At 37.8% G+C, this 18108-nt stretch overlaps 1 protein-coding gene across 6 annotated transcripts in view; it reads right to left on the bottom strand.

Annotated features, from left to right (window-relative positions):
• Positions 1 to 5912: 5912 nt before the first annotated feature.
• The window catches only part of LOC107828472 (uncharacterized), a 33401-nt gene continuing 21205 nt past the window's right edge, over positions 5913 to 18108 (bottom strand). For 2 of the 6 annotated variants that reach the window (XM_016655788.2, XM_016655790.2), the window contains exons 7-14: positions 17473 to 17601; positions 17299 to 17343; positions 10883 to 10959; positions 10227 to 10323; positions 10053 to 10142; positions 9893 to 9943; positions 6308 to 6373; positions 5913 to 6240 (exon numbers count right to left, since the gene is read on the bottom strand). In XM_016655788.2, the coding sequence (XP_016511274.2) occupies positions 6088 to 6240; positions 6308 to 6373; positions 9893 to 9943; positions 10053 to 10142; positions 10227 to 10323; positions 10883 to 10959; positions 17299 to 17343; positions 17473 to 17601 (708 nt within the window). In that variant the 3' untranslated portion in view covers positions 5913 to 6087. Of the gene's footprint in view, positions 6241 to 6307; positions 6401 to 9892; positions 9944 to 10026; positions 10143 to 10226; positions 10324 to 10882; positions 10960 to 17298; positions 17344 to 17472; positions 17602 to 18108 lie in introns of those variants that run through there. The other 4 variants (XR_012708871.1, XR_001657743.2, XM_075252283.1 and 1 more) reach the window with 4 other exon arrangements.

Genomic DNA, 18108 nt, shown 5'->3' on the forward strand with positions numbered 1-18108 from the left:
CATCGTTGTTGGACTTCGCTAAGGCTTTTGGGTTGGTGATTACGAACTCTAGCTTTCAAAAGAGAGAGGGGCATTTGGTTACTTTTCAAAATGCGGTGGCGAAGACTCAGATTGACTATCTCCTCCTCAGGAGGTATGACAGAGGGTTGTGCAAGGATCGCAAGGTGATTCCGGGTGAGATAGTCGTGACACAGTATAGGCTCTTGGTGATGGGCGTTGGTATTATGTTAAAGAGGAGGAAAAGGTCTACTCGAGGAAGACCGAAAATCAGGTGGGGAGCCTTAACTAAGGATAAAGCCCAAGCGTTGGAGGGGTGGTTGTCGGCTATGGGAGCTTGGAGGAGCAGTGGTGACACGAGCACTATGTGGTCAGCAACAATAGACTGTATTATGGAGGCTGCGAGAGAGGTGTTAGGGGTCTCGACGGGCGTCTCTGGTGGGCACAAATGAGACTGGTGGTGGAATGAAGTGGTCCAAGGTAAAGTGGAATCAAAGAAGGCAGCGTATCTGAAGTTAGTGGGGAGCTGAGGTGAGGAGGAGAGGCGAGTGTGCATGGAGAGGTATAAGGCAGCTAGGAATGAGGCTAAGCTGGCGGTCACGGAGGCTAAGACTGCGGCTTATGGTCGTATGTACAAGGAATTAGGGAAAAAAGGTGGGGAGAAGAAGTTATTCCGGCTGGCCAAGTTGAGAGAGAGGAAGGCTCGGGATTTGGACCAAGTGAGATGCATCAAGGACGAAGATGGTAGAGTATTTATGGAAGATTCCCAAATTAAGAGGAGATAGTAGACTTGCTTTCATAAACTTCTGAATGAAGAAGGGGATCGGGATATTGTGCTAGGCGAATTGGAGCATTCCGAGAGTCACCGTGACTTTGGGTACTGCAGGCGTATTGAGGTTGAGGAGGTCGTGGGAGCTATACGTAAGATGAGTAAGGGCAGAGCGACCGGGCCAGGCGAGATTCTAGTGGAATTTTGGAAGTATGTGGGGAGAGTAGGTTTGGAGTGGTTGACTAGGTTGTTTAATGTTATTTTTAACACGAAGAGGATGACGGATGAGTGGAGGTGGAGTACGGTGGTTCCATTGTATAAAAACAAAGGTGATATCCAGAGTTGTAACAATTATAGGGGTATCAAATTACTAAGTCATACCATGAAAGTATAGGAGAGGGTGGTTGAAGCAAGGGTGAGGATGATAGTGTCTGTATCCGACAACGAGTTCGGGTTCATACCGGGTCGTTCGACTACATAAGCTATACACCTTGTTAGAAGGTTGGTGGAACTGTACAGAGAGAGGAAGAAGGATCTGCACATGGTGTTTATTGACCTAGAGAAAGCGTATGACAAGGTTCCTAGAGAAGTTCTTTAGAGATGCCTGGAGGCAAAAGGTGTGTCGGTTCCCTACATTATGGCGATTAAGGACATGTATGATTGGGCTAAGATTTGGGTTAGGACAGTTGGAGGCGACTCTGAGTATTTTTCGGTTGTAATGGGGTTACACCAAGGTTCTACGTTCAGTCCGTTCTTATTTGCCCTGGTGATGGACGCGTTAACACACCATATTCAAGGGGATGTGCCATGGTGCATGCTATTCACCGATGACATAGTTCTGATTGATGAGTCGTGAGCCGGTGTTAACGAGAAGCTGGAGGTTTGGAGACAGACTCTTGAGTCTAAGGGTTTCAAGCTGAGCAGGACGAAGACAGAATACATGGAGTGTAAGTTCAGCGCTGAGCCAGGGGAAGTAGGCGTGGATGTAAGGCTTGATTCGCAGGTTATCCCAAGTAGAGGCAGCTTCAAGTACCTTGGTTCGGTTATCCAGAGGGGAGGGGAGATCGAAGAGGATGTCACACACCGTATTGGGGTAGGATGGATGAAGTGGAGGTTAGCATGTGGAGTCTTGTGTGACAAGAGAGTGCCACCGATACTCAAAGGTAAGTTCTATAAAGCGGTGGTTAGACCGGCCATGATGTATGGGGTTGAGTGTTGGCCCGTTAAGAACTCACATATCCAGAAGATGAAAGTAGTAGAAATGAGGATGTTGCGGTGGATGTGTGGGCACACTAGAATAGATAAGATTAGGAATGATGATATTCGGGAGAAGGTGCATGTGGCTCCCATTGATGACAAGATGCGGGAAGCGAGGCATAGTTTGGACATGTACAGAGGAGAAGCCAGATGCTCCAGTAAGGAGGTGTGAGCGACTGGTTGTGGAGGGCACGAGAAGAGGTAGAGGGCGGCCTAAGAAGTATTGGGGAGAAGTGATCAGACAGGATATGACGAGGCTTCAGATTTTCGAGGACATGACACTTGATAGGAAGATGTGGAGGTCGAGTATTAGGGTTGTAGGTTAGGAGGTAGTCGAGTCGTGCCTTACTTCGTACCATTGTGGGACTAGCCATGTAGGGTTTTTGTTTAAGATAGCTATTGGCAATGTTATGTCTTACTATTTCGCTTTTCAGTGCATGTCCTATTTACTAACTATCGCTTTTGCTTTGCATCTTTCTTCTAGATTTCATGGTGTTCCTATTTTTCTTATGATTGTTGTGGTGATACTAATATTTACTAATATTGTCTCCCTTTGCTTTGCATCTTTCTTCTGGATTTCATGGTGTTCCTATTTATCCTATGATTGTTGTTGTGATACTAATATTGTCTCCTTTTTGTCCTTTTGTCTTTTTATTTTTTTGAGCCGAGGGTTTTTCAGAAATAACCTCTCTACTCCTTTGGGGTAGGGGTAGGGGTAGGGGTAAGGTCTGCGTACATCCCATTAGTAGAATTTTACTGGGTTGTTGTTGTTGTTGTTGTTGTTGTTTTCTTACACGATAACATCAACATCGATATCCTTTTGTCCAACTACTTAAATAACAAGGAAAAAAGCTTTAAAATGATGCATGTTGTCCACTTTACTATGGCTTTACAATATTTTTTTGACCCCGCTTACGAGAAATTCTGGGTCCGTGTCACTGAGTGTATTATATTTTTTTAACTTGTATAAATACTGGAATGAATTACTACACCTCATGGACAGTCGAATCAAAACAATAAACACAAAGGATAAGAAATTGTGAAAAAGAAAAAGGATAAGAAAATGTGAAAGCATTGACTGTTTCAAAAAGTGATTGATATGAGACCGACAGGAAGTCTGAATAATCATAATGGAAAATAGAAACTTTTGTTATCCAGTCAGCAAAGGTTATCAATGGTTCAAAGAAAGAGTGTGGTGGGTGAGAAATTTTATGGGTAGATATGGCTGCTATTATATATTATCTAAGCTATTCATCTTCTTGGAGTAGCAAAATGTTAAACTTGGTGAATATGTTGTAAAACAAACCAAGCTACTCAGACCCAACTTGTATGTTGTTTTTGTTTTACTAACTAGGCTCAAACGGTTTCGGACAGCTACTTTCCACTTACGTTGTTTAGACTTTTTAAAAATATTGTTGGGTGTATGTTGCCGAATTCTCAAAAAGTAATATATTTTTAAGAATCCAATAAGAATACAACGGCATTGTTAAAGAGTCAGCATAGCTTCAGATAAAAGAATTAACTGTTTCATTGTTAAGCTCCAGTAGGACTATATAACTATATATAAATCCGTTGCAACGTTACCCGTCCGTCATGCACCAGTGGCACCTATCATACCTAACATCACCAGGAAAAAGAAAAAAGAACAAGTTGTGCTTTAGTTGTCGTGCTTTAGTTGAACAACTCAATAGAATAGGTGGTTTAAAGCAAAACCTCAATAAAATAACTTGAAAATCATATCTTTTTATAATCAATTACTTTCTCTATATTTTCATTTTCAGTTGACATATAGCCAATATATTTATTCTTCGGACATTGTTGATCTTAAATAAGGTTTTATTACTCCTGCCATTCCAATTTATGCATCTTAGTTTGACTAGGCACGAAATTTAAGAAAGTAATTTTTTTTTAAAATCTTGTGGTGTTAAACTAAAAATGTGTATAATGTATCAAAATGTCCTTGAATCCAGTGGCGAAGTCAGAAATTTTCTCAAGGGAGTTCAAACTTGAAAGAAGTGAAAAACATTCTCTGACAAAGAGTATTCAATATATGTTATATACCTCTAAAACATAATATTTTACCTATATACGCAGTGTAATTTTCCGAGTAAGGGTGATCGTTGATCACAACCGATCACCCTTTAGGATATGTAGCTTCGCCCCTACTTGAATCTTGTGGTCTTTAATATGTCATGTGAAAAGTTAAAGCTAAAGACTTACTAAGTTTAGAAAGAGGCATTGCTTTTGAAACAGACTAAATAGGAAGGTAAAACACATCAATTGAAATGGAGGAAGTAACTTAATTAATATTGAAAAACTTCGTTTAGCTGAGCTTCAACTCACCAGCACATCTATTGCCCTTCAAAATAACAATCACGTGAGAATTTCTGTTAACAAGGAAACTATATATTAACACACATCAAACTTATACACATTGAGCATTGCATATCACACCTTTTAACAAACTAGGATCTAAATGTAATGGAGACTGACGACAAGGAGTTGCCTACTATGAGGAGGAGGAAGGAGAGTATACGCTATTCCACGATCCCGCCATAATTATCAGGCAAAAATCAATTCTTCTAAGTAGAAATCTCTTTCATTTTCTGATGTATTTATCCAACTAGATTTTGGACATATTGTGTGTTAGCACGTTTGTTCCCAGTCAATGAACAATCTACATATAACATAATTGAATGACTTGATTATGAATGCTAAATGAATAGACATCCCCTGAGCCTAAAAATTGAACAATTAAAATTTGTTAGGAAGGTATGATGTGTAATGAGCTAATCTTTTGTGTTATCAGGTGCAAATATTTGATATGATCGAATCTTACCTGATAATTTCTTATAGACAATATTCTTGTTGTTGTTATGTATTCGAGGTTTTGATTGCTCTGCCATGACTGAAATCTATTAGAAGGATTATAATACCAAATTAAGCTTAAATAATAAATGATCAATTTAAAACTCAATCCAAATAATAAATGGCAAACATTTAAAAAGAATCAAAGGCAGTCAATTGAAGTGAATGAGACATCCTATAATTCTTATATATTTTTTTGCTGGTCAGTTGTTGATGGTTTTATGTATGGATACTACTTAAAAAAAACATTTCATAAAAAGCACTTTTCTTAAGTTTAGCTATGTAGTACAAATCCTAAAGACACCAACTTATATATATAGCTGAATCAATCAAAAAAATAAATGAGAAAAGAAAAATAATGAGGATAATGCAAATGAAAGAATTTTCAATAAATATTCTCACTTTCTAGATAAATCATTACATCCCTAACAGAACGCAAATAATTATACCTACATAAGATAGAAATTATATCTAATTGAAAAGAAACGAATACCGATGTGCATGTTATGGAGAATTTGTGCATCAGTAATTGTCAGTGGCAAATATGACCCCAACAGTTTGAATGAAAATGCTCACCTTTAGAAAGAAATTCATCAGCCAAACCCATAGGATCTGAGCTAAAGGAAGGTGCAGCAACAATGCTAGGAGAATGTATTGGGAAGAGAAATCTAGGAGTTTTTCTTATTGAAGGGAAGAGAGGGTTTAACTCGTTTAGATGGTAATAGGACTCTTCATTCATATGAGAAAATTAAAAGATTCTAAAGTATCAATAGTTTTTGGAACGTAAAAGTTTGAAAACGGAATTCTTTTCACCTTCCTCCTTTGAATTCTGTAATGTATTTAGACACGTATAGAATTTTGTAAATAAACTATGTAAATTTTTTAATATGGAAGAAACCCAAAGAAAGAAAAAGTATTTATAGGATAAAATGGTCATTTGGCTTTTTAAAAGATATTTTTGTAAATTAAGTTTTAACTTGGATATTCCCAAATGTTAGAGTAACATAATATAATAAAATGATAAGTTTTAATTTAGGATGTTCCCACTTATAGTATAAAAATATGATATGATTCATCCTTCCTAATTATAACAAAGTTACACCATCTCTTACTGCATTCATACTAGCAAATACTTTTGTTGAACTCCTCTTTAAGGATTAGAAGCTAAAAATCTACAGCTTTCTATGTAGCAAAACTTAGCCGAGCAAGCTATTCCAATGTTGTTTAAGAATCTCATATGCCTTGAAGCAAGGGACTGCCTGCAGCACAGTGTGCCCGTTTAAAGAGTCCTCTATTACAATACCCAGCCTCACCAATGTACTTATAGCTTTGTCTACAGGCATTTCAACCTGCACATAATGCAACAGTGTCAAGATGAATAGCTATAGCTGCAAAGTAATTCAATCACCAAGTTACCTTTTCGTCCAACAGATCATAAATAAACTTCTCACATCTGGCTCCAACATTTCCAGCATAACTTCCCTGCATTCAAATAATTTTTGACAGGATCTCAGATGGTTAAGTTCTACAGAAGTTCGTAGCAATCAAGAAATCTTTACCTAAGTAGAAAGACAAACTTGTCCATTTTCAAATTCGTGGATAAAAGGACAATGAATGCTCCATCAATGGCAATGAGATATCTCAAAGGCATAACAGAGATTCATGACGAAGTAATAGATCTATTAGAAAAGCTGACAAGTTGAAAGAATTTCCTCATTGTTTAAGTGCATGACAACCCTCTCCCCTGCAAGAATCCGTCTACATCAAAGTAATGACACTCCTACCAGATGCTTTATCATTTTTCTATGTGTAAACAAAAACTATGTCTACTAACTTTCTTCATAACCTTTAAAGAAAATGTAGAAGAAAAACATGCCTTTCCACTAAAATAACTTTTCGCAACTAAACTCGAAACCAACCACCATCCTATATCACCATGTTCTCGCGACAGTGTATTCATGAACAGCTAAATGATCATGTAGGTAGAAAAGAAGAAGATCAATCGAACGAAGTGCAATCTAAAGTGCAATACTTCCATTTGCACGTAGTGGTGTTCCGTAAAAATCCTTATGGTTCTTTCATTTAAAGGGAGTGATGGAATCCAGAAATTCAATTAGGTATTAAGAGATTGACATCACAAGAATGAAGAACTAAAGCGAGAAAAACCAGAGAGCACCACTAAGATATGTGCATAATCCAAGAAGTGATATGGGCACTTGAAACCCCCATATTTGTGCAGCATTTCTTAATTGATTTGATTCCATTAGGACTGGCAACTCCGCAGGGACTATAGATCCAATTCAAGCCCCAATTAAGAATAGGAAGACGACTTCACTAGACTTTAAGATTTCATGAATATTAGATTAGTCCCTGCTTAACTCTCTTAACTCACTAGCACCCAAATTTCCAAGACTTTGTTGCCGAGTCACCTCCATTGAGATTTATCAAGGAAACTTCACACATTTGGTTCATTGGAAAAGGAAACATCAAACAGATTAAGTTTTCGCTGCATTGAAGAGAATAGTCAGGAATGTAAATGGAAGGTGCAGATGGAAGTGGGCCTATTTGATTTCTGTTGCTAGTGCAATTTAATGGCGATTTCAGAGATTTTAGTTGCATTTCAGATGAAAACAGTTAGGAGTGGATTATATAAAAAGGGTGATGCCCCTAGATATTGAGGCTTTGACTGCAAAAGCTTGAAACTGCAGCGCTAAGTACCTGTTGGGGCATATAATGATGGAAGAGAAGAATAAAAAAAATTAAAAAAGGAAGAAAGAATCAGCTATTGTTGTTTGTGGTGTAGGCTATTGGCCATGGGTGGGTTGGTTTATATATGAGTTAATACCGTAAAAATCCTCATAAACTATTCGACTTTTGTCAATTTCCTACTTAAATTATCCGGTACCCCCCAAATCCCCTGAACTATATTCCCCTAGCTATAAAAAAAAACCTTGTTGCATTTCTAGCATTGCGTATGGCACACGCTCCTAAGTATAAAAAAAATGTGCCATGTGGCGCTATACGTGGCTATTTTTCCCTAAATTATATTCCCCTAGCTATAAAAAAAACCCTCGTTGCATTTCTAGCATTGCGTATGGCACACGCTCCTAAGTATCAAAAAATGTGCCATGTGACGCTATACATGGCTATTTAGCTAAGCCTAAAACCCTCCTAAAATATTTTTTTTTTTGTCAGTTACGTACTTGAACTATCTGTTGTCCACAAACCCCTTCTAAACTATATTTCCCTATATATTAAAACTCCTGGTTGAATTTTTAGAGGTGAGTCTGTATAACTGTTGAAGTGTGTGACCATCTAAAAACTTAAGTTGTTAGAAAGAACACACATTTATATACTTAATCATGTTTTCAACACGCCCCCGCACCTGTGGGCTTGATTCTTTTTTATAAGCCAAGCACGTGAATTTTTTTTTGATATTGGGTGGCGGTGGGACTCGAACCCAGGACCTTTGACCATCTCATCTAAAAGGTTAAACTGTTAGAGAGAACACACATTTATATACTTAATCATGTTTTCAACAATAACTATATTAACTTATGTTTTGTACAAAAATTTAGATGAAGTTTACTCGTTCTGTATTACTCTCGGATGATTGATTAATTCTAAGTATTTTGGACAAAAGGATCTCATGCAATGTGTTATTTTTAGGTTTAATTGTGGTTGTACCCTTAGGTTTAATGTACAAAATGATGTATAAAGAATAGTGAGGAAGAAACAAGATTACACAAAATAATATTCCACAAATAAAAAACCAATCGGCCAGTAACTATATTCTCCAATTCTAGACTACACAGACAAGGTTTAAGATATTCAACTTCATTCTCTACTGGTGTTGGGTTTAATAAGAAGATTTAATTTTAAATAGATGTTCTTCAATAATATGGGTAACAAATTAAAGAAGACTTAAACTAGAAAGAGAATCATTTCAGAGGAAACAAGAGAAAAACTTTCAGAGAAAACACATATGGAGAACTGAAGAAGAAAGGTGAAAAAATGAAGAAGAAAAGTTAAAAAATAAAGAAGAAAGGTGAAAAAATAAAGAAGAAAACCTAAAATATAAAGGAAATAAAGAAAAGATAATAATTTTGTTAAAGGGTAAGCTTAATTAGCCATTACACACGGTCAGGTGGAGCCATTTTAATGGCTATTTTCACCCTTCACGCGCCTTTATGCGAGTTATTTTACACATTTTGCCAGATAAGCATCAGGGGAGTTACTAATAACTGGGGAAATATAATTCAAGGAGGTGGACAACAGATAGTTTAAGTAGGAAACTGACAAAAGTTGGATAGTTTAAGGGGGTTTTAAGGTAGGAGTGGCAAACGGGCGGGTCGGGTTCAGGTCGAAAACGGGTAATGAAAAAACGGATAAATTATCCGACCCAACCCATATTTAATACGGATAAAAAACGGGTTAACCAACCGATAATATGGGTAACCATATTATCCATGACTTCTTGAATATGAACACTTTTGGGAGAATTTCTAGTCTCCCAAACTTGAGGAACCCCCAATTTGAGACTTTACAAATGTAAAAGTTATACCCATTGGTTATCCATTTTCTAAATGGATAATATGGTTCTTATACATATTTGACCCATTTTTAAAAAGTTCATTATCCAACCTTTTTTTTAGTGGATAATATGGGTGGTTAACTGTGTTCTTTTAACCATTTTGCCACCCCTATTTTAAGGTATTAACTCTTTATATATTGATCTAGCCTAGGAAGTAAAAATAATCTGAAAGAAGAAAAAAGAGCAAGTAGTAAAAATGAAGCACAGAAATTTTATGCTTGTTAACATTCACTATAAGTGCACTGTCCTGGTAGTTATACAGAAAAGAAAACCTTAGAATGCAGAATAGGAAATTATAAAAAGATTTTATTAATACAGAAAAAACAAGGATCATTGAAAAGAATTAAGTACATCAATTAACAAGGAAAGAATAGTGCACTAGGGATATTCAGAAGGCCAAGGAAAACCTGGCTGTTTTCTTTCAGCAGGACTGCATATGCTAATATGGCTTCTTTGTACTGCAAGAAGGGAAGAATGAAAGAATCAGGTGTCTAGATACGTCCTCAGCAAACCAATTTCCTTCGCTTGTATAGACAACAACGATATAACGTTAGAGGCTTCTGCTACCTGCTGTTGTTCAGAAGCATCCAGGAGAAAGTAAACAGAACCAAAGCCACTTGCCATTGTTTTCTCATTAAGTGTCCTGTTGACCAGAAGCTAAATATAGCTAAAAGAAATGAGCAGGCATAAAAAATTTAGTACTTCATAAAAAAGAATGGAGAATGGAAGTGCTGAACTCACTTGATATCTATCCCATGTTTGCTTGTAACCCAAGACCACACGGCTCACATATATCACAAGAGCACTGACTGCAATCACATCTAAAAGTATTGCGGATCTGTAATCAGATAATCAAGTTACTTAATACAATTGCAGCATACAGAGTAATCAGAATAGTTGTGTTTAGAGTGATTTTGATATCAAACTAAATAAATTACACTAGAGAAGCCACGATCAGCTAGTGGAGGATGATGCAAGTTCGGTTTGAACCACAAGTTTGAGAATCTTAAAGTGTCAAAATTATGTGCATGGTTACCTATAATACTAATTCCAAACCAAAACCAGAGCGGTACCAACAGCATACAATAGTCACTAGAAGATAAGCTTCAAATAAGAATGTTAGAATATGATTTAACTAATGTACAAAGATAAGTAAAACTCAGAACAACAAAATTTGCCAAGCTCACTTATTTTAAGAACCCATAAAAAGGAAAAGAGGAGTTGGATGGACGCTAGTGCCTAGAAAGTACTCTCTCTCTCTTTAAAAGATTTTCGAGTCGGTTAGGGTTAGGATTAAAGGAAAGACGATGTCCCAACTAGACATTGTGCATAATTTTGACAACTGCATCATGGATCAAAAACTGAGTCGAAATCATGAAAAAGTTGAGAAATCATACAGTGAAAATATGTTTTCAAATTTGTAGTTTATGAAGTATGCCAGTAGTCCAAGTACTGAGGCAATGTCAAGGCGTACCTACAAACAAAAGTGAAGTACTTCCAGGATAAGCAGCTATAACAAAGCATCATCCCTTTTTTCAATACACTATAAAACCTCCAAAAGTAATTGCAACAATTAGTATTAAGAGCGAGCATTCTCAATACACTGGCTAAAGGAAAATAGCAATATCTTCAAATAAAAATAAGGTCGATATGGAAAAGGTTATGACAATTGATCATTCGTTTCACATGTTGTTAGTGCTTTGATCAATGATACATATATTATTATCATCTTTTGAAGTTTCCTTCTAATATTTGATCCCTCTAAAATTCCCAAAGTTGAAGACATAATTAAGCAAATAAAAGTATGATATGTTCAAACTTTTAGATTAGATGGACACAATTATTTTTTATAATTGTGGTGTCCAAGCCAGCTTGCATGTGTTTCGACTAGTTCCACGGGATACCTGCCAACATAGGTACCGGGTAATTCTGTCCACAAAGGTTAGGACAGATGGGAAGAAAACACCTAGTGTCTTTGCTGTCACTGGGATTTGAACCTGAGACATCATGGTTGTCAACCGATGGACACACAATTTAACAAAGTTATTAGAGCAAGCAGAGGTCCTGATCTAAGTTACTCGGACTCGAGTACGGGTATCCGACACGGGTACGGATCCAAAGGTCGGATCCTTCATGATCAAAATTTTAGGATTCGAGGATATGGATCTAGGTACGGGTACGGGTGCGGGAATTCGGCGAAAAATATATTAAAAATCTAGAAATATAGCTATAAATTGGATGAAGAAAAAAATTTGAATTTTTTTGGCTTTGGTCACAGAAAGTCGAGATGAAGCAGAGAGAGAGAATGGCTTCTTTGTCCATTTTCTTGGTCTTTTGGAGGAAAAGAAATGATAGGAAGTATTTTGCTGTCACTCTGTACCCCACTTTTTAGACAATAAAGTTCACTACCCCACTTTTTTGACAAGAAAGTTCACTACCCCACTTTTTTGACAAGAAAGCCACTTTTCATGGGATAGTACAATAAAAAATATAAAGTGATTTATACTACTTCCTTTATTTACGGAAATTTTCCTTAAAATTTTGGTCAACACACCCGATCTCGTCTGACCGGATCCGACACAGATCCCACACCCTTACCCATATCAGTGTCGTGTCGACACGGGTACGGTGCCCAAATTGCTGAGTCCGAGTAACTTAGGTCCTGATTTCAAATCTCACCACCACCCTCCATCAAAAAGTATTTTCACGTGCTTGGCAGTTGGCCCATCTAAAAAACCAAAACCGCATGTGAGAATGCATGTACAAGACATAATTAAATAAAAATATACAAGCTTTTAGATAAGTTGATCACATAATTCAACAACTTTCACTAAGGTTTTTGTGCTTGAGAAGCGAAGGATCCTATCCATAGGTTGAAGTTCTTAGGAGGATTTGCGCTAGTAAAAGTGCAGGTATGGAAGCTGCATGAAACCAGCTTTCCCTTGTATCTATAAAATGCTGCATAGTTTGGACTTCTGAAGCTATTTACTCCTTCTAGATATGCACGCATGGGCTAAATAAAAGCTGAAATGATTAAAAGTTTCATGGCTTCGGTCTTGAGAAAGAAAAAGACTTCAGTAAGCACGTGTAGTGGCTACTCTGATACAGCTTAGACCAAAAATTTTCTACTTAGAACTCCCTCTTTGTATGATAGGTCTTTCTTGTATCTGATTTACCGATCACATTAGGCACTGTTGTTTTGCCGATGTGTTAATGTCTTTCATTTATTTATCCATTTCAAAGATGTGCCGGATTATCTAATTCATGCTTCTTTCTAAAAAGAAATTCCCAGAAAAATATCACAAGATGGCAATAGAAATTCGGTCACATCAATACTTAGGAAACCAACTAAAATTAATAGAAAACTTGATTTAAGGGAATAAAGGCCTACAATACAATGGTTATCAAAGAACGTGGATACTAACGTTTAGGTATTTTCAGGCTACATATTGACATTGTCCCCAATTTCAAATTTAATATCCATATACACACCGCAGAAACAGCTAATTCCTAGAGGGGCAATGGGCATATCCGCATATGGTACAACTGATGAGAATATGTGTGCTTGATACAACGCCACCCTTAAAAACTTATTCTAGGAAGAAATATAAGTCAGCACCTGTGAGTCACATGAGCAAAGAACAGGTCAGCAACTCAGAACAAGTCAGCAGCAAAGAAGAAGTCAACAACTTATTGGAGTTTTTGGGTCTCGGACAAATCAAGGGCACTCTTCCATGATTTTCACTTCCAGCACCACTTTGTTATTTGTTGCTAAGTTCTAAGAGTCAGTTAGACCACTTTTTTTTCTGTTGCTAAGTTCTAGGAGTCTGTTATGATTTCATTAGTTAAAATACTAGCCTTCCCTACCTCTCAAATGACTACCATGGATGCTGCTGTGAAAACTCAATCCAAAGGTAAGGTTAATGCCTGAGTTACTCGGACTCTTCACTTTCAAATGTCGCACCCATGTTAACACGACGTGGATGCGGGTGTGGGATCCGTACCAAATTTGATCAACCGATTTTGGGTACTTTGACCAAAATCGACGGAGAAATATAATGATTTTTGAAATCAAAACAAAAGTTATGGTGAAATTAAAGAAAACGAAAATACCTTGTATATGAAAATTTTTATATCAGTCCTTTTCTTTTTATCTCCTCGGATTCTCCTCTTGATCAATACTTTTTCCTTCTTAGAATATCTTTTATGTTTTCCACGTAATGTCTCATAATTTAGATATATCTTTATAACTCTATTTTTAGATATTTGAATTATTTTTAACCGAATCCCTGCACCCGTATCCGTACCTGGATCCATACCCTTGAGTTTTAAAATTTAGATCATGAAGGATCTGACCTCTAGATTTGCACCAGTATCGGACACCGCACCCGAGTCCGAGCAACTTAGGTTACTGCTACTGGCACAGAGCCCCACAATACCGGAAGATCATCATGGGTTGACGACATCGATGCCGACGTCGACTTACTGTGGTGGGTGAAAAACCCCTCTCGCCGGCCTCACACCAAGATGGAATTTCCTCGTTTTGATGGAGGAGATCTTTGCGGTTGGATCTTGAAGACTGAAAAATACTTCTGATATTACCAGACACCCGATGATATGTCTTTCTTGTATCCGACCCTATCGCCACCCATATTTCCAAAAGTCAAATTGAAAAGCGGGTTTCTGACTTGCTCAATTCAGGCTTCATCAGGCCAAGTACCAATCCTTTTTCCAGCCCTGTTCTTGTCAAAAAGAAAGATAACACCTGGTGCATGTGCACTGATTATAGACGCCTCAACCAAATCACTGTTCCAGATCAGATAAATAACCCATTCCAAATGTGGATGAGCTCCTTGATGAGTTACATGGTGCCTCAAATTTTTCCAAAATTGATCTTCGCTCCGGTTACCATCAAATCTGCGTCCACCCTGCTGACATCCATAAAACAGCTTTTCGAACCCATTCTGGATATTGTGAATTTACTGTCATGCCCTTTGGCCTTACTAATGCTCCCTCTACTTTCCAACCTGCCATGAATGACTTATTCCGACCCCATTTGCGCAAATTTGTTCTAGTCTTTTTTGATGATACTCTAGTATGTAGCCCAACTCTTGACCAACACTCATTTGAAGATTATCGTACAGTTGCTTAAGGTGAATCACTATTATGCCAAAGCATCCAAATGTCTCTTGGACAGCCCAAAATTTCTTTTTTGGGACATATAGTGTCAGCCGAAGGAGTTGGTGTTGATAAGGAAAAGATCCAATCAGTTTTGAGTTGGCCAGCACCAACTAATGTGAAGGAGTTACATGGATTCCTGGGTTTGACAAGTTACTATCGCCGATTTGTCAAAGGTTGCAGTTTGATTGCTAGGCCGCTTACTGAACTCACCAAGAAGAATGCTTTCAAATGGTCCTCGACAGCAGAAAGCATTTCTTCGACTCAAGCAAGCCTTGACCACCGTCCCTATTCTACGATTGCCTGATTTTACCCAGCCATTTACAGTGGAATGCGATGCATCCTCTGAGGGTATTGGGGCTATTCTTCTACAATATGATCATCCCATTGCATATTTCAGTAAGGGTCTTTCTTTTCCAGCCGGTTTAAGTACAGCTATGATCGTGAATTGCTTGCCCTTGTGTTAGCATTGCAGAAGTGGAAACACTACCGTTTGGGACACCATTTCTTTGTCCAAACAGATCATCGCAGCCTAAAATATCCATAGGATTTTTCTTATTGAGCTGAAGCCCTTTGCGAGGATCCATACACTCGTGAGGTCTTGACAGTTGTTGATCTATCCCCAATCACTCAGCCCGATTTCCATGTGGTGGACAACAAGCTCTATACAAAGAGAGGTTAGTGGTTCCACACAATAGCTCTCTTCATCAGAAACTTCTTTCTGAGGCACATGATACACCTGCAGCAGGTCATCGGGGATCTGAAGACTCTTAAGAGGCTTTCTTCTGGTTTTCTCTGGCTGATAAATGAACCTTGCGCCTAACTCAACCCCAAAAGCTAGCTCATGAGGTGAGGATTGCCCAAGACCATATATGGAGACCAAGAAACCCAAACCCACCCCTCACGCCCAGGCCTGCAAACTGGAGCGTGAACAACATAAATGGGGGCCCAACATTGGTAACAATAAATTGGGTTGGGGCTGGCTAACTCAACCCCAAAAGATAGCTCATGAGGTGAGGATTGCCCGAGACCATATAAGGAGACCAAGAAACCCAAATCCCACCGATGTGGGACTCAACACTAGCCAAAGATGAAGCAGTATGTTGGCCCGTATGTCCAGAATTGCTTGGTTTGTCAACAAGCAAAGTATCAAGCTTTAGCACCTGCTGGCTTGTTGCAACCTCTTCCAATACCAGCACAAATTTGGGAGGATATTTCACTAGACTTCATTTCCGGTCTGCCTAAATCGGGTGGATATGATACCATCTTAGTGGTCATCGATATGCTAAACTCTCCCCTCGCTTCTTTGGCCCAGACAGAATTCTTCGTTGTGTTGGACCAGTGGCATATGAGCTTGAACTATCTGTAGATTCAAAGGTTCATCCCGTCTTCCATGTTTCTCTCCTTCGACCAGCCCATCGACAACTGCTTCCTGCAGTTCCAGCCCCTCTACCCATCGATTCTGAATGGAAATTGGTTGACTCCTGAAAAGATCCTTTCCCATTGCTGAACATATACAGCTGGTGTTCCTTCTCTCGAGCTGCTAATCCAACGGAAAGACACACCTCTTGAAGAAGCAAGCTGGGAATGTTATGAGTTCATTGCTGATCAATTTCCCACCTTTCGCCTTGAGGACAAGTCGAGTTTTCAGGGGAATGCACTGATACAACACCACCCTTAAAAACTTATTCTAGGAAGAAATATAAGTCAGCACCTGCGAGTCACATGAGCAAAGAACAGGTCAGCAACTCAGAACAAGTCAGCAGCAAATAAGAAGTCAACAACTTACTGGAGTTCTTGGGTCTCGCACAAATCAAGGGCACTCTTCCATGATTTCCACTTCCAGCACCACTTTGTTATCTGTTGCTAAGTTCTAGGAGTCAGTTAAACCATTTTGTTATCTGTTGCTAATTTCTAAGAGTCAGTTATGATTTCATTAGTTTAAATATTCTGTTATGATTTCATTAACTTAAATACTTTGTTTGTTCTGCACTTTCGATAATGAGAAAAGGAAAGACTTAATTTTTCTGGAGCCTTGTCCTCTCTGTATGGACAACCTTTGAGTGTTTATGATTCTTGCGCTCAAGTTTGTAATTATAATCCTTTCCATTCACTTCTCTGTAGCCTCTAACAATGCTTTCCTTTCACCCTCTTTTCTCTTGATACCAAAATGTAATAGTTTAAGGTTTCATCTCAAGGTCCTGAATTTTGGTATATGAATTACTATGTCACAGATTATATTTAGTTCATTGTACTTAACCAATTAAGGAAATGTGCAAGCCATTATGATAAGCATTTAGACATCCAACCTGAGTATTGGTTTTGACCAAACTAATCAAGCACTCATTGGTCTGTAGCATATATTAAAAGCCCACCAGCAGGTTTGCTTGTCTAACCTTACAACATTATAATTTTCAAGTTCCTTTCAATTTAATAGAAGATTCAGGCAGATTTATAAGAACACTTGAAAATCGGCTTAACATATCAATGAAAAAGCGACATTAATGCAGAATGCTGAACACCATTGTCAAAGTCTCAACAAATCAAGCTGTAGAAAAATGCTTTTTTCCATACTGGAAGGATGTGAGTGTTGAGTCTCGCTAGGGAATAAATTTAGTTCATTTTCGGCTCATACCGAATCTAGTATGCGGAAAGACAACTTCTTGTGCGGAAAAACAACCTACAAAGAGTAACAAACATAATTAACTGAAGTACATACTAAATCAAAATGTGGATGGAAAAAAGATACAATCATAAACTTCAAGTAATTCAATAGTTGATCAAGTATATTCCATGATTAAGGATTTACTGGTAGATCTGGAATGGGGATTTTCTCGTAGATCTTCAGCTGCAAAGAAGGGAACTCATCTTTATCCACATCACCTCCCTCCCAAGTTTCCTTGATGTATAGTAAAATCAACTCTTGGTAAGCTGGCTCCTATCATATAAACATTCATATCGTATGAGGATGCAGATCCTAAGAGTAAAGTTTTCTAGCAAAAGATGAGCACATAAGTGTTTAAATGTTTGCTGTAATGAAGTTTACTTGACTAAGAACAATTTTGAAGGCATAAATATTCTTTAGGTTCAGCATAAGTATTCTTAAGGTGCATTCCATTGCTATTGCTAGAGATCAGGGTATTCGGTACGCAAAGTAATATATGAGATGCAACATTTGCAATGAATTATTTTAAGCACTATGGTCAGGTATAATATTTGCCAACCACGGAAAAATATCCAATGTTTATGAAGAATATATAGGAGGAACTCGAGGCCACTAATGTACAGTTTTAAGAAAGCAAAAATGGAAGAGAAAAAGAATGAATTGCAGTTGGTTTGGTGGTATAAAAGATTTTTGCTTATAAAAAATATAAGATAAAAGGAAAGGCAATCTCCAAAAAAAAAAAAAGAACAATAATGCAAACGGAATAAATTGTACTCCCTC

The sequence above is a fragment of the Nicotiana tabacum genome, chromosome 4 (genome assembly GCF_000715075.1).
Source record: "Nicotiana tabacum cultivar K326 chromosome 4, ASM71507v2, whole genome shotgun sequence".
Lineage (NCBI taxonomy): Eukaryota > Viridiplantae > Streptophyta > Magnoliopsida > Solanales > Solanaceae > Nicotiana > Nicotiana tabacum.